At 33.3% G+C, this 23,950-nt stretch overlaps 1 protein-coding gene across 1 annotated transcript in view; it reads right to left on the reverse strand.

The window, feature by feature from the left end:
• Nucleotides 1–6,427: 6,427 nt before the first annotated feature.
• The window catches only part of LOC129003583 (tumor necrosis factor alpha-induced protein 8-like protein), a 42,594-nt gene continuing 25,071 nt past the window's right edge, over nt 6,428–23,950 (reverse strand). Inside the window, exons 3-5 of the mRNA XM_054431880.1 lie at nt 22,265–22,363; nt 11,135–11,289; nt 6,428–8,479 (exon numbers count right to left, since the gene is read on the reverse strand). Coding sequence (XP_054287855.1) covers nt 8,063–8,479; nt 11,135–11,289; nt 22,265–22,363 — 671 coding nt within the window. The 3' untranslated portion in view covers nt 6,428–8,062. The remainder of the gene's footprint in view (nt 8,480–11,134; nt 11,290–22,264; nt 22,364–23,950) is intronic.

The following is a 23,950-nucleotide window of genomic DNA, read 5'->3' on the forward strand; positions in this document are numbered from 1 at the left end:
ACTACATTTACGGCATGCATTGCAACCCACTTTCGCTCCGTCCCAATCCAAGGTTTCCATAGAGTATGATTGACTCTGTCTTCCTTAAACACATATAGTTATTCTTACATATAAATTAGGGCATTGTATGGCAAACTTCATTACAACGAACGGTATCTACCTACAGGGTGGAGCTATGAGAAGTACAGTATACAATTTATAAATAACACAAGACCTTTAAGAACTATACAATTTAGAACTAATACAACTAATATATCTAACACAAGACCTATAATAATGTTTACACTAAAGATATGAAAATCACATTAAAACAAAAGTAATCTTATACCATTTTATAATGGATAAGCCATTATTTCATATACAGTATTTTAAACAACATCCTTCGGTGACATCCATGAAAATGTTGACGTCTTCAAAAAATGTAAGTCCAAAGATTCTTTCAGGTGTTACAGCACACCACACTGACACTTTAGGGCTATGTAAGGGCTTTATTATGAAGCTCTATGGGATTGTTGACATGGCCAGAAAGATAAACATGTACTTCCTTCGGAGTCTGATGACGATTACCAAGTTTGGGAAATTAGGCACTTTGTTTTTTTAATGTAAAAATCTCACCACAAAACCCTACTCTTTTGTTGTAGTCTAGTCTTTTGATGTAGACATATTACACGTCTCCATATGCCACGTGCCACTCCCTTTTAAAAATTAAAATTTAAATTAATCATGATCTGCAAGGTTTTAAACAGTTTATTGTGGGGACAAACAAATTTTTTTACGCTCCCAAATATAGTTCTAGCTTTTAGACTCACAAAAATCGTTTATATAAATCTTTTTAGGATGGGGTATTTTCTTCCAGTGATTGGAACACTGGTTTGAGGGCCGAGAAGAAAAATCCTATGGACAACATGTAACGAGTCCATTAAACATTAAAATGTGGACATTCATAATTCTGACGCTCCGGTCGTATATATATTCTAGAAAACTAATAATTAGTAATAAATTATTTCTTTAGAGTGCTCATATCTCTGATTGACATCATGACGTTTTTCTCTCCGAGCACTTAAAAACCGAGATTACATGTTTCCGAGTGAAAGAATTCTGAGCAAGTAGAGCCCGCGCTAGACACAACACACACACTTGCATTATTTGTGCCATTGTGCTGGAAACAGATGTTACTTATTTTTTTATTTATATATTCTTTTGTGATATCCCAAGCCGTGCTGCTTTGTGTGCTGGTAGACTAACCAACGGTTTGGCTAATCCAAGGTCTGCTCTGCTCAGTAATAGCCACAAGGGTGGGGCAAACCAGGGGGTCTGGGCACCCCCCCCCAAAAAAAAATTTGCGTAAACTAAAAGTCTCTAAAATGGCAGTTTTATACAATTTCTTTGTCCTAAGTTAGTGTGACAAATTATTTTACGCAATTTGTATGCACTACTGTGTATTATATGCAGTAAAAAATATATGTATATGTATGCCCGAGGGGGGGCGGTCGCCCCCTTCGCCCCCCCCCACTGGATCCACCACTGACTCTGTTGGTTATGACATGTTACATGAGCTTGAACTGTGATAGCTATGATGTTAAGTATATTTACAGTTTACATCCATTGAGCTAAGACTGAGATTATACCCATGATATTCCCCGAGCAAAGATTGGCCTAAAGGTACTTTGTAATGCACCATATGCCAAAGAGATACGGTCATTGACTAATAATACTACCTGAATTTTTAGTCTTATGACGGGGGTTTATTATGTGTATATACTCGTGTCCGACTTAACACCATACACACACACATACACATCAAACACTTCAATGACACGGGTCGCCGGAATTTTATCCCCCTGGAATTTTACCCCCTGGGCAAAGCTGAAGTCACAATGACGTAGTAAACCTGAGTGGCCAAAAGTTTGTTCGCGGCCGGAATTTTACCCCCGCGGATTTGGAAGTCTAATGAAAATAGTCAGAGCGTGATTAATTAGATTAACGATAAAATCCGGAATTTTACCCCCTGTCCATATAACTAGCGTTTAGGCAACTGAAGATGTACGGGCCGGATTTTTACCCCCGGAATTTCCCCCCCCCCGGAATTTAACCCCCTGGCTGATTTTAGAAATTGAATGATTAATTTTCTTATTTCTGTTTTTAATTAATTGTAAACATTTCATTATTTAGTAGCCTATCTTTATTTATTTATTTTGTAATCTCAACTAAGTAAACAGAATTCGCTGTTTTATTTTGATCATATTAACCAAAGATCGAATCCTGACACTCGAATCTCAAAATTAATATTAAAACCCTGTTCGATTAGTTAATGTTACATATAAATTAAAATAGGCTACTTAATAATAAAATGTTTACCATTAAATTAAAACTGAATGACGATAATTAATCATTCTCAACAATTTATATCTGCCCAGGGGGTAAAATTCCAGGGGGATAAAAATCCGCTACCCCAATGACACAACAAAGAAAAAAGATGACAATTCCCTCTCTACGACTACGGTAAGAGGACCAAGGTAAAAGGTAAAGTGTTTATACAAGGTGTTTTTTTTTTAAACTTGCATCTTTATTTATGTAAAAACCGCAATAGATAGAAATATGCAGTTTGCGGGAATCATCTATTGACGTAGGGGGCCCAATTTTTTTGAATTCAACGTTACTGTTGTGTAAAGTGAAACATAAAGAAAAGTAAACGTTGAAAATGTAAAGATATGCGTGGTTAAAGAAGAGACAAATTTTGGCGATGCACTAACCTCTAAGTATTACATTGAAGTGAAGGTCACAAGATGGCGGCTTCATCATCTTGGTTAGTGTCGTCTGGAGTCTGGAGTAGTGGGGAGTAGGCGGGAAATTTGAATGTAGGCTACATTAATTATAACTTAAAATTAATTCTTCTTTGTTATTTAAAGAAAACTCTTCTGCATGGGATAGTAATAATAATAATAATAATATATAGTTATCATAATAAATAAAATAATTACTTCTTCTAACAGTTACATTCACATTCTTATTTTGATCATATTAACCAACAGTTGGCTTCAAAGATCGAATCCTGACACTCGAATCTCAAAATTAATATTAAAACCCTGTTCGATTAGTTAATGTTACATATAAATTAAGATAGGCTACTTAATAATAAAATATCCCCCAGCCCCCAACTTAATTTTTTTAAATAGCAAGGTACCCCTTGTGATATATCAAATGAAAGAGCATGAAAAAAATGTTTGATGAAAAAAATTGAAAATCGGTTCATAAGTTTGTGAGATATTCCCCCCCTCCCTCCACGTTGGTGAAATTTGTTTTTCATTTGATATGTCACAAGGGGTACCTTGCTATTAAAAAAAGTTATGGGTTGGGGAAAAGGGGGGGGATTATCTCACAAATTCATGAACCGACTTTTCAATTTTTTTTTCATGAAACATTTTCTTTTTTAATGCTCTTTCATTTGATATGTCACAAGGGGTACCTTGCTATTAAGAAAAAAATTAAGTTCCGGGGAGGGAGGGGGGAATATCTCACAAATTTATGAACCGATTTTCAATTTCTTTTCATCAACCATTTTCTTTTTTCATGCTCTTTTATTTGATATGTCACAAGGGATACCTTGCTATTTAAAAAAATTAAGTTGGTGGCAGGGGGGAAAGGGGGGGGGAATGTGAATGTAACGTTGAATTCAAAAAAATTGGGCCCCCTACGTCAATAGATGATTCTCGCAAACTGCATATTTCTATCTATTGCGGTTTTTACACAAATAAAGATGCAAGTTAAAAAAAAAAAACACTGTATATTTCTTTTATAACAATTTTCAGATGGTACCACACCTATTTAACTAGTATTTTTTTTTTTTAAAGGCAAGTGTTTATCTTATCTTTATATGTCTTGACATGCCTTGTTAAAATACATGACAGTTAGGTCCCCTCTATTGGTACTACTCTATCAAGGAGATTTTTTAGAATAGTATAGGTGAACCAAAACAATCAGAACCAAAACCATAGACTTGCTGAAATGAAAATGGGATTTGTAATACAAATTTGATAATTTTTAATAGTTTTATTTTAAAATGCTAGATGGTGCTCACATTAAACATTAAGCATGGATTATAAATGTGACACAGAAAACAGCATGGCAATAATTCTAAAATTTAATTAAAGCAATATAAAAAGTATAAAATGTTTAACAGTATGTGATACACTATAAATATTTATCTGATAAAAGTGGACAAATTTATCCTATAAATTTACTACTTTACTGTCTCAATAAGTCACGTGATGATGAACACACTTCATTGGACTATAAATTCATATATTTGATTTGATTTAGTTTTTCTTCTGTAAACCTTGTTTAAAAACTAATGAAAATCATTCCATTCTAGATACTAACGAGGCCACAAGGGGATTACATTGTTATAGGTAGCTTTCTAAAATAAAATTACAAATACCTTGTAGAAAATTAAGAAAATTAATTTTAACAGCAAAACAATGTTTAGTATTAAAAATGCAAACAGTTCCTGGTTATGAATTAAAAAGGAAAAAATACTAGTTAACAAATCATATTTTAGGAACTGGTACTTGGACAAATTAGTAGTCCTCTTATCCATAATCTTTAGCCTCCAAAAGTAAATCTCACTTTATCGTTAGCCATGGCTTAGGTAGTGAAAGAGACATGGGCGTCAATCTAACTATTCCATAAGGGGGGCTAGGGGGACTGGAGGGTAAGGGATAACCCCCCTGTAAAAAGAGGGGTTCAGGGGTCCTCCTCCACAAAATATTTTAAATAGATGTAAAAGAGGTTTGATTTTACAATTGTATCGTAACTACATTGCTTTGTGTATTGTAATTTTATTGTTTTTTTGCATAATTTTAAAATTTTGATAATCTTTGGTTAATAAAGGGTAATAGGTGGGGGGAGGGCCCCTCCTTGGCCGTACGACCATGGAAAGGGACCTAAAATACAGCCTAACTGCAATAATCTACTCAGTTTAAAAACGAAGAGTATAATTGCTGGACACAGCTAGCAGTCTAGTTAGTGTTTCCTTTTCGTGACTGAATTTAGAATTCTTTTGATTTAAAATCCATTTAAGGATAACCTTGTTCTAATACATTCACTTATGCTCGGCTTAAGCCATAGGGCCATAGATACTCAAACCAGGTAATAAAGAGAAATCAACTCTCGGAATATCATCTCATTCAATAAAATAAAAATGTAATTATTTTTATGAATTTCAGAATGAGTTTTTGAAACAAATTTATACATTTCACAACTCAATGAGTCATCTAATAGATTGAGGGATAGGGGATGCCATCAATGATAATATTAGTAAATAGTAACATTTACAAAAATAATTAGTTGTTGAAATTAGATCCAACTAATTAGGATATTCAATTTTATTCTATTTGTTATTTTATGTAAATACTATAAAATCATATTCATATAAAAAGTAAAAATAAAAGTTATAAAACATCTTGAATATGTTACATCGTTTATCACAGTGTAATGTATTTTGTAACTTAAGTAATTCATACAAAGATATACATAGCCTAGGTATAACATATTTTTTCCTACAGTTACCTGACAAAGTGGGCTTCCTTTCACTGATTATAGCACACAAAGTAGATAATTGCTGCATTTACTTCTTTTGCCACACTCCAGTGTTCCAACCAAACAACACAAAACAGTGTGAAATTTAAATACTTAATATGCCTATAAAAAATAATAGGTATGGGTCGATTTGCTGCAAACAAAAATCCAACAAATTATTTTAATAATATAGATGCTTTATAGTAACTGTAGGAAAAATATAATGTGTAACGAGAGGGTAAAGTGCTACTTTGCACACTAGTTAAACAAATAACTATTTTTTTCAGAATTAATAATACAAATACAGTATATATGGAATGCAAATGTACGTGATCCTAGCAGTAGTTTTTAGATTAATGTGTCCAATGTACTTAAACAAACTTAATTTTCTTAAAATTGTCTTTATGTTTTTCATAAATATATTTTTAATACAAAATTAATAAAGTAAAAATTAAAAGAAAACTGCATCTTAATTAAATTAATACAGTCATTAATGTCTTAATAATCTTATTTAAATGATGTGCATTAAAATAAAACCGGCTTCTTATAGATAATATTTTAAATAAATCATACCCCATAAACTCTAATTATTTACTCAATATTCACCCATATAAGAGGTTTCACATTTGTGGTTATAATTGTATAATTTAGCATGAAATTGATTCATCAAATATAAATTCTACACTTACAAGTAAATGGCAATAAAAAATATCCGGCAAGAGATAATAGTTCTAAAAGATATGGACCAATGATATGGAAGATTTAGTAATCCTACTTTTTATTTAAGATATCAAGAAAATAAACTGGAGAAAATTGTTAGTAGTAAAAATAAATTGTTTGTAAGAAAATTAGAAGCCAAAATTAAATCTCAAATTTCATATATGACTTGTTAAAAGAGCTTTCAAAAAGATTAAACCAAATTTATTACTATATATATAAAAAAAACTGCTTGGCATGAAATACATTAAAATTTGCTACCAAAAAATAAAATGAAATAGCAAAGACCTTTTTTTCTCAGGTTTAACAAATTTTGATTATTTTCTTTAGCAAGTACCTAAATACTATTTAGTATAAATTAGCACTAAACTAATTAGACCTTGTTTGGTTAGGAAAGAATAGCTTCACAGAAAAGCACATCTAAGCAAAAATAAAAATGTGCGTTTTTTAAATATAATCGCCTACCGGTACTTATAAGAAATAGGAAACAATTCAAATTTGATCATTTGACTCGAGTCTTTAAACTATGTGATAAGTTAAATACAGAATGCTATAACACAGCCATACTATAACAAATAAATACAGTACCTATATACAAAACAAATTCATCACAGTAAAACAAAAATTTACAAACATGAACATTTGAGGGACAACAATGATACAACATACAACAAGAGGTGAGAACCAAATGTAAAAGGCTCGCTTAAAAGTTAACGAGCAATTAAAAGTTCTCAGAAATTTATTATTATACCTTGTGAGTGTCTTTAAGGTTAAGAACAGAGTGATTCAAAATAAGTACTAAAATAAGCTTTGGTAGCAGCTTTAGTACAAAATATCTTACAGTTAAAACTATTATAAACATTTTCTAAACTACAAAATAAAAATGTCATACGTTCGCAGCACATAGTTGTTTTGGGAAAAGTAAATTTCAACCCAATATCTGTTAGGTCCTGTAAGGTCCATGATTGACTTGAGAAGTAAGAAGGATATAAATAAAGACTTAGAAATATTAGGAGACTATCCAAGCATTCTAGTATTATGTTTCTTTCCACAGCTTCCATAAAAAGCTTTAATTGGTCTTGGAAAACTAGAGACACAATAATACATTCTTAAATAATATTGACAGTGTAAAATACTCTAAAAACATAGAGAAACAGCCAACAGGCTTACATCACTTGGTTAATTTATGCCATTTTAATTACATAAAATGGTTTCTGTTTGGCCTTTGTCTCACAAAACTACATCTTGTTAGCCTCGCTTCAAATAAATTAGTTGACAAGACCATGATTAGTTTTAAATAAAAACTATCTATGTTGTACCATTGACTACAGACACAGAAAAATTTACTCCACATTAGTATTGCCAGGTAGTAACGGTTTTATTATGTGTTTGAAACTATCAATAGTGAGAAAATTTCTTTATGCTAAACTTTAAGTTTTTTAAAAATAACAACTTCTGTTTGTAAACGTTTATATCAGATTACAGGGTTAAAAACTACAGAATTCATTTGAAAATTTGATTGCAATAAATAGTTTACGATTTCTCGCACTAGCAACTCCAGTTATTGTTAGATTATAAACACATTCCATAGGCACTTATGTTACAGAGTACTTAGGAGGACTAATTTCTGTGTCTCTAGTCGATAAGTTTATAGCATTTTTAAACTGTTGTGCTTCTTTAATTTATGCGTAAAAATATTACTTTGTGACTGGGTATTTTAGTTTGCATTTTAACTTAATTCGGTTGGAAATCACAGGGGGAAATGCAGTTACAAATTGTTTTCGTCCATTGCGAAATTGATATCCTCCACTAAGTTGTCGAGAATCTCCTTGTACCTTTGTGAGTCTCGCTTGAAAATAGTGTCGAGGAACTGAGGATTGGAGAAGAACTCAAAGACTGCGTCTATCCTCTGCAGACTCTTGTCTTTGAGGTGATTCTGAACGAGTCTTTTCAGGTTAGCGTGGGCTTCTGTGAGATTCAAGACCAAGAACTGGCGATCGTACATGAAGTCGACCCCGTGAAAGCTCAGTATGGCCATAGCAACCGTGTGGAACTTAACTTTAAAGTTCTCAGCGTACTCGAGATCTGTCGTGTTGAACTCATCATTGCGGAAAAGCACTCCGACTTTGATCACAGTCTTGATTATGTTTTTCATAATCTTCTCTGTTTCTTTTTTGTTTTTGGTCTGAAACAGCACAACACTATATTACATGTTTGGCAAATTTAAACATTTCTGATTATATTTTTGAAGTCATAATCAGATTATTTTTCTGTTTGAGCGTAAGCTAAGTAAGGTTTAGTTGTACATTACACAAATTAAATGTCAGGAAACTGAATGGTTATAGTGTTTACCTTTAAATCTTAAGGTCCCTCTGGTTCGATTCTAAGCGGGATGGTATCTCAACCCAGATGCCAATTTATCATTGGCTATCGATTAGTGATGTTATCTGACAAAAGGTCAAGGATCAGTGGCGGTTCTTGGACCTTGTATAGGGGGGGGGGGGGCTAACTAGGGGTTTTTACACTAGGTAAGGGGCCAGAGACCTTCCCCCAAAAAATTGGCTACTTTTATAGCAGTTTTCTGACTTTTAAAGCCATTTTTAAGGTCTAGAACTGTGCCCAAAGACCTCCTATACTAAAAAATGTACGTTTATATTTATATTTCCAGGGTCCAAGGGGGGGCTTTAGCGCCTATTGCTCTCCTTGGAACCGCCAATGGTCAAGAAAGTATCAAGACCAGGGTTTATATGACCACTGAAAGTCCAGTTTCAGAATCGAACTAGCTATCTACCAGTTAGTTTGCTAGTGCTGTACGCAATTCCCTTGTTATCTATCTAGCTTTTTTAAATCTATCTGAAATTAAATAAAATAGTATGTGTCACAAGTCGCAAAAGTTCTTATGGTTATTCTATATGTCTGTGGTGCAAAAGATCTTAATTCCACTTTATAAACTCCTTATCTTCTAGTTCTAGTCAAATTTAAACGAATATGAATTTAAAGATACTAGTGTCCCTGTTGCTCGAATTCAAGCAATTGCTAAGTATTACAGGCGTTATTTTAAAACTACTGTAATTTCAACCAAGTCAGCAAATATTTGTAGCAAACTGTTAAATTAGCAAACTTATTGACTGTTTTCAATATTAACATATGTTCTTCTTCTCACTTTTAATTTCTGACAACAGCTGGAGTTGCATGAAAATTTTTGTGTCCCATGTTAATCTTATGGAGAAATACAAAACTTTAAAGGGCCCCAGGGCCTCACTCTCTGATTATTTCCCTAAAAAGAAAGTTTCCTGCACAACTTCACGTTACGCTCTTTGCAATGACACCAAAAACATGTCAATCGGTTCAGTAGTTTCGGAGGAGTAATTGTCACAAAAAATATGCTTGCTATTAAATAAGTACGAGAGGTCGTCCAGTGGTCGAAACTCGACCAAAAATGTCCAATGTACTGTACTCACTTATCTATTTTTACCCCACACTGTAAATAAAACATGTGATTGGAGTTTCTTCCATTTGTTTTGATTTTCTGTTTATATTTCGTTGTTATTTCGTCACCATGGCAACGCATAAGATCCATGTTAATTTTTTTCAAATTTTTAAACTCATTTTTCGTGCTTATCTTTGAGCCTATTTAAATTTATAAAGGGATTCTGCACACCTAGAGGAAAATAGCTTTCTAACGGTATGCGTAGATTTCACCTACGATGCACACGAGCTGAGAAAAAAGGTTTTAAAGAAACATGCTCGCCTATTAATATATAGATAGAAGATAGATATAGATAGATTAAACAAGGGACAGGTGCTGTTTATGATAGCCAATTTACCACTGTCCTTTAAAACCAACAGAATCAATACTGTATTAAAGTAGACGGCTCAATTTAGAAAAGAGCAATAAAGAGATTGACTCTTGAGTGTCAAAGTGTTCAGGTTTAAAGGATCACAAGACCAAGTCTGGGGGGGGGGGGGGTTGTCACTAAAGTGAGGTTAGCAACTTTTCACTTCATCTCTGAGAATCTAATTGATGTAACTAAACTTGGCTGAAAGACTCCAATGGACTTGGCAACCTTAAATAAACTCTTTGCTACTTTGAAAATTTTAATTATCCTATTTCCATAATTTGTTTAGAGTAATTGAAAAAGTTTTGTTCCAACAAGGACTAAAAATAACACAAAATCAAACTTTTATTTTATTTAATTAGATATCCAAAGAGAAATGTTTAACTTCCATGTTTAAAAATTTTATTTTTGTTTTGAAAATTTATATTTTAGTTTTGTAGTTTTTATTTATGAAATTTAAGATCAGTTCTACAAATTGTCAGGGTCAGTTTAAAAAGAGGAGGGCCTTTTTTACTGGCAGAGAAAATTGGAAAAATAAGGTAAGAAATTACATAACAAACTAAGTCCACCCATAAAGTGTCAAAAACTAAATTCCTCGTACATTACTACAATTTGCTCATTTGTGTGAGTTTTTGAATCCTTAAAAATATATATTTTAGACTGTGGCTGCAAAAAGTTTCAACACCGGTTTCCAGATATATGCGGGGAGACAGAAAAAATGTCTTTACGCAATGAAATAACTCAAGTGAACCAAACTAATAGAATATTGTTTATTCGAAAATTGAACACAACTCTACACAACTATGTTGGGGGTTGAAAAAGTTCATGTAGGCCTACAGAGTCTGTAATTTTACAGTTAGCCTAACAAACTGCATACATTAGAACCGGTACCGGTACCAAGAAATATTGTCCAGACCAGAGCCAAATACAGTTCTGAGTTATCAGTTATCATGAATATTCATTACCGTATGCTTCTACAAATGTTACAATGATCCACTTACATATTCCAATACCAGCTTGTACAAGTTGTCCAGCAGACTTGCAGTGTTGTCATCTATGAATATCTTACGGGCATTCTTGTTGGTGGCCATCCGGCCCAAGATCTTCTTCTGAGCCCGCAGACCGATGTCCCTGGCTCGGAACCCGTCCGACATGACTGCAAACACAGAAGAATTGTTGTATGACATCAAGGAATTGAAGTTGTTGCTTTGACTTATGATAGAAGTATATACCAATTATCATTCAATCTAAAGCCAATTTTAGAATAGAAAGTAACATACAGTACAGTATTTAAATTGGGCCACCAAAAGAGAGCGCTGATTTACTGATTTCATTAAAATAATCCAAATTCTTTTCCAATCCAAACTGAAAATAATAGAATTTTCTGTATTGACCACTAGTATAGCACATTTTTAGTCACATAATTAAAACTAACATTAAATTTAAATATAATTTAAGCATGTAAACTATTGAGTTTGATTACAAAATACAGGGCAAATTAAGAATGCACAACAAAACAGCTACATATGGTACCGGAGACTCCTGCAAAATATTGATGCAAACCTCTACACAGAAGCAGTAAGCTCTGAAGCATCATTATTTTGAAGGAGCTTCAAAAATAAGTGTTAAAACGTTGGTATTTAAATTCAAAACTTAATGGGATTTGTTCAACGCATATTATGGTTTGTAATTCCTCGAGACAGACAGATTCATTTACAAAATAATGGACGGTTCTTTATAAGCAACGAATTATATAAAAAAATATTTTTGATAATTAGCAATTAGTCTTATTGACCATTTTGATTATTGTTTCTGGGGGTTAAAATTGGCAACGGATAATTTAATTACGTTTGATGGTTGGCCACAAAACTGGTAATTAATCGAATAACTCGACTCGATATAATGATTCAATCTTGTTTGTATTTCAGTTGTATATTAATGTTTAGAATTTCAAATAATTAGCCTTGGATTTGATGGTGATAGGTATGACTGTAGTAGGTATGACGACATAGATCGCCATTACAACATCTTTTAGATTTATCTTGTAAATGTTTAAAGTTAAAATGTTGACGCATAAGTGTTGGAAGTATTTTTTTTGTACTCGCATATTAAGTTTTTTTGAGAATGTGACTTAAGTCTTGTTCAACCTATGTTGTAAGCTACACATTATCATCATAACTTATCCCAATGACATATCCGGGAATTTATTGAAAATAAATCAATTTCTTCTGAAGTCCCGGCCTTGAACAGTTGGTCAAAGTGTTATTTATCATACGCTATGTATAATACAGAGGAAAACTTGTGAAAGTCTAGAGGAAGAATGTTTCCCAAGACACGGAAACCACAACATATGATGTGGGAATCAAACAATCAAACACTTTCATCAACTAAAATCGGCATCTGCTGCCACGAGACGTAGGGAAGTGTTGATGATGTTGAGCATAGGGTTCGATGTTTGAAACTAATAAATTGTCCTTAGTTTCGACAAACGTGGAGAGATTTTTCTCACATCAGAAACATAATAAATTGATTGGTTGGTTATATAATTGACTATGTACCATAATGGTACAGTATATTCAATAGTTATACAGAATGTCATGACTAATCTTTATTTCTATCCTGTTAATTTCACGGTTCGACAGGGTCCATCTGCTTGTCTGTGGTTGTAGGTAGAAGCACAGAAGCTGCAGTGATATTTTTTATTAGATACTAGTCAATGCTTGAATTGCAGTGTGGCCAAAAATTTATGCTGACATTTTTGCTAAGCTGCAGCATTAAAATGTGTTAATTTGTAAAGTATAGTTAATTTTTACTTTGGATTTTTAGCGAGCGATTCAGAGCCATAGGCACGTAAGAGTTTATTTATTTGATACAATAAAGTAATGGATTCTGCATTTCACTATTGATAGTATCCAATAGTCAATGATTCTGTCTGTATTTGGTAGCACGTAGCACAACAAATAGATTCATGTAATAGCAGTTTCTGATAACCCAGTGTTGATCTTCAAACAAATTGGTCATGTTCGAAGTGACTAGACATATCTAATGATAGATGACTTAGCTGCACTGCGGCACAGGTTTATTCCCATTTTCGAATGAAAAAGTAGAAATTGTGTAACTTTAATGAGTGTTGATACCTGCTTGACCTAGTTGAGACATCTACATTGGGTGTTACATTTCAACCAAGAAAGTTCTTACATTGAGACGCCTTGTACAGTTTACGTGATAAAATCTGTTACTCGCAGAGCAGAGCGTGTACTATTATCATTGACTATATATACCTACAGTAGGTATATATAGTCAATGCTACTACTCAATGGCAATACTTTGGAGATCCTGCCTGTCGAATGTTGGCTATCGTTGGACTTATTTTACGGATATTATATTTATCTTTCTAGGCAAGCATGTTTCTTTAAAACCTTTTTTTCTCAGCTCGTGTGCATCGCAGGGTAAATCTACGCATACTGTTAGAAATATATTTTCCTGTAGAGGTGCAGAATCCCTTTATAAATTAAAAGGTATAAAGATAAGCACAAAAACTAAATTTGAAATTTCAAAACATTAAATTATGCCATATCGGTTGCCATTCTGGTGACAAACATAAACAGAAAATCAAAACAAATTGAAGAAATTCAATGCTTAATGCTTATGCTAATGTTTAATATGAAATATAATTCGAAATTGAACACAATTATTCTCAATATTTGCGATCCAAAGTGTGCACTTAACAAGTCACAGTTAAATACATATTTAGATCTGTTAAAATAAACCGTAGCTTTAAGGTCGCGTTATTTTGTACCTGTCCAGCACAGAACGCCTCAATTGCACGTGGTCAACACGAGAGTGTTTCTGTCTGTCTGTGTGTGTGTGCTGAGTGGCAGGGGGAGGGGAGGGGAGGGGGGGGTTCCACTCAGAGACTGCTCGGCGCCACTTGGACTATAATTTCTCATTTGTTTTGTTTTCACCGAGACTCGAAATCCACAAGTGTGAAACAAGTGGCAATAAACTCACATAATTGAGTCTGTGAAATGAGAGGTGAAACATTGACTTTAAAATACCAGGGTAAACGTACAATATAGACCATCTGCAGCAAATTTTGTATTAAAGTATAAAGTTTAATTAAATTATGCATTCATAGACTGAACTACTGGCGAAATTTGAACATTTTCCTTCAATTCACTAACACTAACTTTTTTCAGGTTGAAATGCTATACGGTAATTGTCTAAAAGTCCTGTTTAGGATGAATGTATTTTGGGTCGGATCGGATTGGGATAGGAGGTTGGAACAAAGACATAGCTGAAATAATTGTATTGTATTGTTACATACACAGTGGTGTGGTAGTTTCTAGTGGATTAACGGAAACCGTTCACAAATTTGATTTCCTCTCTATTTTTAGCCATGTTCACTTATTATCGTATAGTAAATCTATTATACAAGATAGTCAATCCATACTCTAGGAGTTGAGCGTTTGCACTCGTATTTCAATACGAGAGTTAATGATTCATCGTCTTTTTGAAGACAGTTTGAGATTGAGATAAAATCAAGGCGTCATTAGAACCTTTTAGACAACCTGACTACTAGTTTCCCTTATAGGTTAAATGACCACTGTTTGACAGATAAACATGCACAATACACATCCATTCAATGAAACTACACTGGCTTAAAACCTCTTTACCAATTAGCTAATTTATATGGATATAATGACATGAAACACTTGTAAAAATGTAACAAATTATCACTCGACCGAAACTGATAACAATAGGAAGTGGTTAGTGATTGTAACACTATTTTCAGATGCAACCTTTCCTGAACTGAATTTATAGTAAAATATCAAAGATATTAAGGTATTAGATTTGATACGCCAATACTGAATTGGAATAATCATTATTTTATTTCAATTAGTGATCAACCAGAGATTTTTTGAGATTAGCAAAAAAATTTTTGAAAATCGTATTACACCATATTTTGTTCCATACATGGGCATGCAGTAGGAATATAGCCTGCTTTACCATAACAGTATTGTTGTCATTGGTTCTTTGCAGCCGGTCTTTTTACGTTTCCTGACCACTTTAAAAGGAGATTCGGACTGTCAATGCTTGACCGGTTACGTTGCTTCATTTTCTGATTGCATTGGCGTAAACAATGCTTTGATTTTAACATGTACACGTCAAGGGAAATCTGATGGCATATTTTTTCGGTCTATGACTCTACTGTATGATTGTTTATTGTCTATGTGCATTACCATAAATAATAATTCTCCCTTATATATATATATATATATATATATATATATATATATATATATTTATAATTCAGCTTTAAGTTAGGTTGTTGTATGTGGAAACACAATACAATTAACCTAATTTCTCTTAAATTTTCCAGCTTTTTTAAAATTTATTAAGTCGAGTCTACGAACGAGTAATCTGTAAACCATCGTCTAACTTCTGAAAGTACTGTAGTGTAATACGTGTAGATATAAAGTCAATGGTAATACCAAAAAATATAGCGTGCAAGGTGAAATTCGTTTTAAAACAGCAAAGAAGCCTACAGTAAGTCCCTTAAATAAGTATAAACAATTTAGGAATATATTTTATGTGTCAAAATAAAACAGAAATAATTCATAACAGATTTTCGAACAAAATCGCATCGTTTGCGAGATAGTCACCATCTGATTTTTTTTATAATTTATGTCTTTTAGACAATTTTAACAAGACATCTATAACATTTGGCAGAAGTGGTGAAGTAGAAATAAAATAATTGGGAAACAAAACTTATACATTTATCTGACCATAGTAATAATTAATAATGCAATATATTTGTGTTGATAATGTTGTACGGTGACAATGATATGGTTGGACAATTCATCATAATGTATGTGATATTAATAATTTATATAAGTTTTTTAAAACATATAAGAAATGATGTTATCAATGGAAAGTCTTAGCTTCTCGTCAAATATATATGAAATAAGATTTTTTGAAAGTGTTGTCTTCTGAATTTCCATTACTCTTTATTTTAAGTTAAAATAACAAAGGGCAAAGCTAACTTAACGTCGGTATACTAGACAACGGTGGATATATCTAGAGTTGAGACTAATATTAGCTACAAAAAAGATAAAAGCTGCTGAGGCTGAAAAAGGTTCAATTTAACAGTCCACCTCCCATGGTCTGTTGGAGAAAGGTGACTCAATTTCATCTGTTGATTTCAACGTGAATTAAAGAAAAGCATGTGCGTTAAAAGTATATTCGGAATTGATACATGTTTATGTCAAATTATTCTATACTAGTGGCCTGTAGGGGCCATAGCCCCTAATTTAGACTACAATAAAAACCCATATATAAAAAGAAAAGTATTCGAAATATGTTTTTAAAATTATCAATATCATGTTACTTAAAGTTAACAGTGTTTCTTGTTTTATATCTTGGTTTTCCTTCCGTTGGAGTCGTATATTAGTTGCTTCTGATGTTTCAATGAAATACAATTGTAAAATAATGATTAAATCAATAACACAACATATTAACAAATGGAAACGTGCACACGGTTTGGCCTGAGCCCGGAAAACGACGAATCAGAGCTGGAATCATACAGCCATACAGCCAAACATTGCACATCTTTTTTAGTTTAAAACTGAAGATTTGTTTTGTAATCTTACGAATTCTGTTATAGTTTCCATTTTGAGAACCAAATGTAAAGGTTAAAATTATTATTAATTATTATGAAGGCAACTCCCCATTTCGCGGTAGTAAGTCAGAAATATATCTATGAATTTGTCCCTGAATTTTAAGACAGTAAGGCCCATTTCCCGGAATCTCTTTTTGTGTAGCGTTAAGCGACGCAAAAGCCATTGTACTGTTGGATTGCCTTATGTTTTTGTTTGAATCATGTAAAAACAGTTCTTTTAGTTCGTCATTTACTTGTGGTTGTGGCATGTTAATGAGTCCATTGTGGCAACATGCATTGTAATGTCCATTCGTGGCCTCCTCTGCGAAATGAAATGCGCCACAATGCATGCAAGTGCTTTAAGAGGACCTAGATTGTGAGGAACAACACTTGACTCATTTTCCAGCATTCTTCTGAAGACAGGTTGTAAACCAGCTTCTAGTTTTCTTTCACAGTTAGGCCCTACATTACGTTCTCTTTCAGCATTTCTTAAGTCTGTTGAATTCCTTGACACTCATCCACGTCTTGCAGGCCTTCCCCTACCCTGTCTAGTTACTTCACTCATTATAAAAAAGGAAAACAAAACTATTAAACAAATAAAATTCATTTTGAAACATTATTTACCAATGTTGACTTTCAGAATAAATGTAAACATTGTAAATAAATAAGTAACAGCTGATAGAATGCAAACGTTTTTCAGCCCCCATGCATTTCTTATGGTGGATATTTTACGTTATATCTCGTTTTCTGGTTATTTTATGGGAATTCTGATATTTTTCCCGAGTCCCTGGGGTCAAGACCTTTAATTTAAGACCTCTCCCACTGTTCTACGACTTACCAGACGTCCACAATTTTCTGGTAAAAGTTTTGTCTTACAGAATTATATATATAGATTCGTGTGACTAGAAATCGCAAAATTTAGAATTTCAGGATTGTAAGCATATGTAGTTTTTTTAGTACAGTAACTGGCGTATTATTTTATTTTCAGTAATTTTTATGATATGTATACCTGATTAAAACATAGTAAAAATACGGAAAAATTAAGTTGGCATAGAGAGGTACCATGCGTATGTGCAATTGGACGCATTGAATAAAAAAATATGTTCATAGTTTGATAGATCATGTGAAAGAGAATTAATATACCCAGCATAAAATGAACAATTGGTAAAAATAAAATAAAATAAAATACTTAAATTGGTATTTGAAATATATTTACAAATTCAAAACGGCCCCTTACCATATCTGACTTAGATACCCGCTCTGATTTCTATTCTGTAAATATTTGAAAAACCAACGAAATCAAATACATTATTGAACATCGATAAACAAATCGCAATAAATTTTAGCTGTCGTTGGAGCTGACATGTACAGGGTGGGAAAAAGTTTCGGGACAGTGAAATATTTTAAAGAATAAAAGATAGCGCTGCAAAACTTGGTACAAAGTTACAGGACATTAACATAATTTAAACTAATTATTCAGTGATAAGTTACCTACTCAGGGGGACGGCCCGATAGGAGTCAGAAGAAAATCTCAACTGTAAGCATAGGTTTATATGCACATCGAATTAAAGGTCACACATATTCGATGCATCGCCTTGCGTTCCTCTGTAGTTATTTGTATTTGAGTGAAGAGCATATCAACCCGCCACACGGAAGTGTATACGCAATACGTATGATGATGCCAACAAGTCTTTATACACAAAACAAGCGAAGAAAACAATACAAAATCCATTTACACTGTCAACGATGAAAAAACCGACATCATCAAACAACGAATCAATACTACCGAATAATTATATCGAACGGCCGCGAACAATTTTCCAGTCGTGGTAGTGAGGAGTTAACAGTTAAGCTAGTTGGGGGAACAGTTAACCACTGTTTGTTACCAAACAGTTATGTTACTGACGCCTTTTGTCACGGAGGACAATGCAGCAACTGTACCACAGACGAGAACAGCGACAAGTAGCAGAGAACTTGACACTAGCGTGACGTGGTCACGTGATCGTGATCTAGATACGTAACGGTGTCAACACTACTGGCCGAACATTGTTACCAAGGAAATGTACAGAGTGAATCCCAAATCTGGGAACAGGTTTTACATTTGAACGGTTAATCAAACCCTCGTAAATATTTTAAATCGAACAAGAGTGGAATTAGGTCGTGCATTAATTGCGCCAAAGAGTTCATTAAGTGCGCCAAGCCTTCAAAGGTTCCCAAAAATGTTCCTTGGTTGCGTCAATCCCAAGCCAGGTAGGGGTGAGTTGGTAGAAGGAATGTCCTTGTTTACGTGTCATCCTAACATATCCTATCCTAACCTAACTTAAATTTAACATAACCTCTCAAGTATACAGTCAAGGAGGGCCGCCACTTGGTGCAGTTAATAGAATAGGGTGGCTCCGTGGACTAGTTGGCGCAATTCAGGAATACCCGACTAGGTCTACCTGACTCGGGTCAGTTGGTACAATTAATAATGCCCGCCCTGAACTTCTGGGGTTAATAAAAACTCCCCAGAAATTAGTGTTGATTGAAATATTTAGGCTATGTCAGTTCTGGATCCAAAATAACTCTTAAGTCGATGTGATTATGAACTGGATTAATTTAAAACTATAAATTAGGAATTTATTATTTTTTTATGAAATATAATACGAAATTATAAGTTTCTAGGCCTTGAAGGCTGGGATATCTGAAGCAGCTTACCTATCAATATTACAACAACTACTTAAGTTGTTACGTTAATTTTTTGTTAACAAAAAATTTACGAAACGATTTATATACTTTTTATCTCTGTTTTAAAAGTTTAAATCAAAACGATCTTGAATAACATTAGACGCAGCTGCGAAAGACTCTAATTTTACCGTTCATTTAACCGTGCGTACGCAAACATGTTTACGGTACCTACAACTGCAAAACGCGTGTATGTTCTTTGTATATATTTCCGTGTGTTCGTGTGTGTATATATAAACTGTAAATAGTCGACAAACATCGTTTGATGTGATTTTTTTAATTCAAGAATGCTGCTGAAGATGAGCTGTAAGTAGCTCGAAACATGTACAGCATATGTTAACATCTGACACCTTCAGGCAAAAGTAAGTAAATCTTACCTATAGTAAAAAATATTAAAGGTGTCAAGGCTGATATAAAATTAATCTAATTTTACGGTTCCTCGCAATTTCAACCAATTTACGAATTTTATTTGTTATCAGATGCAGTAATTTTTACATTGTCAACAACGGAATTTCAAGTGCAGAGTTATCAGTTCGTTATCTTACTAACCCAAACCGGAAGCACTTACAACAGCAGTATTAGCGTTGTGTGCGTCATCCGGTTCCGTTGTTTCCTATTACAATGGCTCTTAGTTTTCTCAAAGCGTTTTATTGTTTAGATCACCATTATATGGACCACCTTCTAGCTTCGGGAGGGCCTCCTATTGCTGAAGACTAGTATGAAAATCAAATACTAATCACAGAGCAGTGTTATAAATTATATTTTTTCTCTGTTTACTAATCTACAGTGACGCTTTTGTAGTCTACATACAATCTTACAGAAAATACAGGAAAACCCAAGAATTAGAGAACGATTTTTTCAAGCGTTTATACATAAAACTGTTACATATTTATTTTTACACTTTACCAAACTAACGCTGAATTTCAACCACTACAGAGATTGTACTACACATTTCGCCTACTTGTGTACTCTTCCATCACTGACTAAATTAGAATCTGCCTTGACCGCAGATTAAGTGAAAGCGAAAGCAGTCATCTTCAACTTTCATACACATCTTCAAGATAAAAGGAAATTCTACAATGCATTCTTGGTATAATTAACACTGCTTGTATTTTTTTTTAATTCTTTATACATGGAGTGAATTATTTGCGTAAAATAAATTAATGTTTCGTAGGTAGGCATCCATTTCAAAACAACAATGTGAACTTATAAGTTTGTTACAAACACTTTATTAGCGGAACAAATATAATGTAAAACTTCTTGTAAATACAGAGAAAAAGTAGTAAACATAACGGACTATGTTTTATCTATGACATAACTCAATAATAAGGGCTGACTAGTTTTAAATGCTAAATATATTATTTAAAGTTATTCTCAACAAATTCCACTACTAAATAAAATCGACTCAACGTGATCGGGGAACGTGACATTCTTACCTAAGTGTAAATATACTGTATATTCAAATCAATACTGTTTGATACTCTTTGCCAAAGTTCCATAATTACTTGTTTTCTCTATATTGACATCTGCATTAGTAATTATTTTAATTACCATATGTTCTATTCTTTGTTTTCTTTGTATTATAAACAATCCATTAAAGAGCTCATCATTCTTATTTTTCAAGATTTTAGTTTTATTTTATTCAACGCAACGCATTAAGTTGTCCAACAATTACAGTTCTCCAACAAATAGAGTGCATTTTAGTAATATGTTTTCTGTGATTTTACAAGGTTAATAAGCATAAAAAATACCTAATTATAGTATCTAGAAATTGACAAATTTGGAAAAAATCTTTCCAACCAAATAAACTACCTCCACTCACTACGTCACTTGTCATCGCCAGAGTTGAGTGAAGATGATGACTAATCAGAAAGAGACTTAAACACGACCTTGAAACTGTTACTGATAAGGAGCATGAGTCATAGATAAGACTCTCTGTTATGAATGAATGGAAACCTACATCAGCGGTTTAGGTCGGTTCAGTCGTATAAACCTGGTTATTACTGTCATATTCGATAATGTAGTCAAAAAGTGCAAATAAAGAGTAACATAGTTGCTATTTTGTTATTCTAGGTTCATATTTAGCCGAAGATTAGTTTCAAATGCAGACTGAATTAAAAACACATTTAAAAAATCACAAACGATATTTTTAATACTCTAGGTAAACAGTGAAATAAAAATAGTCCAAATGAAATGTACTTAGCGGCAACCAAACTTGTAAATTAACAAAACTAAACAACTAAAGAAATAAGAGAAAGTTGTTTACCTGTGGTTTTACAGATCCAAACAAAAGAAGACAATTGTCAGCAGAAAGAACAGAAACCTGATAAAAAGAAATAAAAAATAAGAATACAATCAACAAAATCAATACACAAACTAAAAAAAATGAAGGAAAATAAATTGGGCACATTTCGCCAAGGAGGAGGACGCATTAGATAAATTGTAAAATAAATAATTACACTTTTTGATAAAATAATCTTCAATCCTTTTCAGGTAGGAACAAGAATAAGTTTTGCTCCCTTTCTCCATTGCAAGACCCCATAACTTCTCAACTACACATTATACTACAATCGGTTATCAAATTCTTGAGAACTCATAATCAATTTTAAAACTGAAAATTCCAAAAAAAATGTGTGGGATCTAACAAACAATAGACAAAATAAAACCATTGCTTATTCTTGATCAAGTAGTGCAGGCTAGGTTTGGGTTATGTCGTATATACATAGTGAACAGTATATTCACTTACATTCAAGGTCAGAAGATGGAATCCATTGGTAGAAAAGCCAAGACTGCAATTCGGTCAGGGCAACCCTGCCGCAGCTGTACAGACCGGCCAGTTTGTGAGCTGAAACACAAGATCATCAGATTAAACTAGATTGAAAAACAACCTCATCCGATTAAACTAGACAGAAACACAAACTGATGAAACTATGCTGAAATACAAGATAAACAATTAGACTGAAAAACAAGAGAGACCGACCAAACTAAACTGAAGCAAAAGATAAACTGATAAAAATAGGCTGAAATACACGATAAACTGATAACAATAGATCGATACACAAGATAAAGTAATGAAACTAAACTGAAACACGCGATAAACTGATAAAACTAAACTGAAATACAAGATAATGTGATGAAATTATACTGAAACTCAAAATAAACTGTTAAAGAAGACATAGGCACACGCCACAGACCACATAGACCACCTTGACAGCAAGTACTTATGTACTTAAATTTTTTTTTGTAAAAGTATGTATTTCCGTGCCTCGTGCGTGTGTTATTTATTGAATTCTGTTGACGACCTTCAAAGGAAGTGACTACTTGACACTTGTTGTCATGGTGGTCTGAGAGACGAAATAGTTGTCACTACAGCAACCAAGGTATTGTAAACCATTAAAATACATTAAAAAACATTAAAATACCATTAAGAGAGTTATACAACTGGATCTTGTAGATCAGTTGTAAGATTGCAGATTATTTGATGAAACCCAAGACACAGAAAACGTACTACTATAACCCAGAATGCCAACCGCATGGTAAAAAGCATTAAGCGTTTTGAGAGAGCTTTGCCTGTCAATCCGTAGGCAGCGCCACCAGCGTTGCTATGCTATTGCATGGCAACGCTGGTGGCGCTGCCTACGGATTGACAGGCAAAGCTCTCTCTCAAAACGCTTAATGCTTTTTACCATGCGGTTGGCATTCTGGGTTATAGTAGTACGTTTTCTGTGCCCAAGATTATTAGAAAGAGGGGATTAGCTTGTCAGCCTGTAAAACTCGATATAATGTAATTAATCCAAAATAATTAAAAAATATTACACAACATAATTCATTGACATGTATTAATTAAATGACTCAATTAGAGTTTATCTTTTTGACAAAACTGTTTTTTATATATGGATTCTTTCTGAAACATGTCCACCGATGTACAAAAGGCAGATTTGATTTTGTAACGCAAAAGGAAATAATTTCCAGCGCGAGTAACGCGACTGTCAGTGGCGCTACCTTGATATGATTAAATTAGGGCTTCGTGCCTGGGCTCCTATCACTTTTGGAGTTGAAATGTTGGATTATATAGACATTTTGTCATTTCGTTGTAAAAAACTGCCACAGATATTATGTTCAACATATCCCTTTTCTCGAAAAAAATATTCTTTACGTATATACACTTATAGTGACTTTCCTTGTGCATGAACTAATAATACAGGGTGTCCGAACTGAAACATTTTAAATGCAAATACTGATATCAAATTAAATACTATGTTTAATGTTTTATTTATGTATTTAAAGCTAAAATTCTCAAGTTTTATTAGAAACTTGGTACAACTCGATATGAGCACCAGTAGTGGCCCAGCATAAATCTAAGTGAAATTTAATCTCTTCCCAGGTTTTCGTCAGTACTTCTGGGGATATTGGTCGAACACATGGGACTATT

This window comes from Macrosteles quadrilineatus, unplaced genomic scaffold (assembly GCF_028750875.1).
Source record: "Macrosteles quadrilineatus isolate MER2022 unplaced genomic scaffold, UCM_ALF_1.0 Scaffold_9__3_contigs__length_116548681, whole genome shotgun sequence".
Classification (NCBI taxonomy): Eukaryota; Metazoa; Arthropoda; class Insecta; order Hemiptera; family Cicadellidae; genus Macrosteles; species Macrosteles quadrilineatus.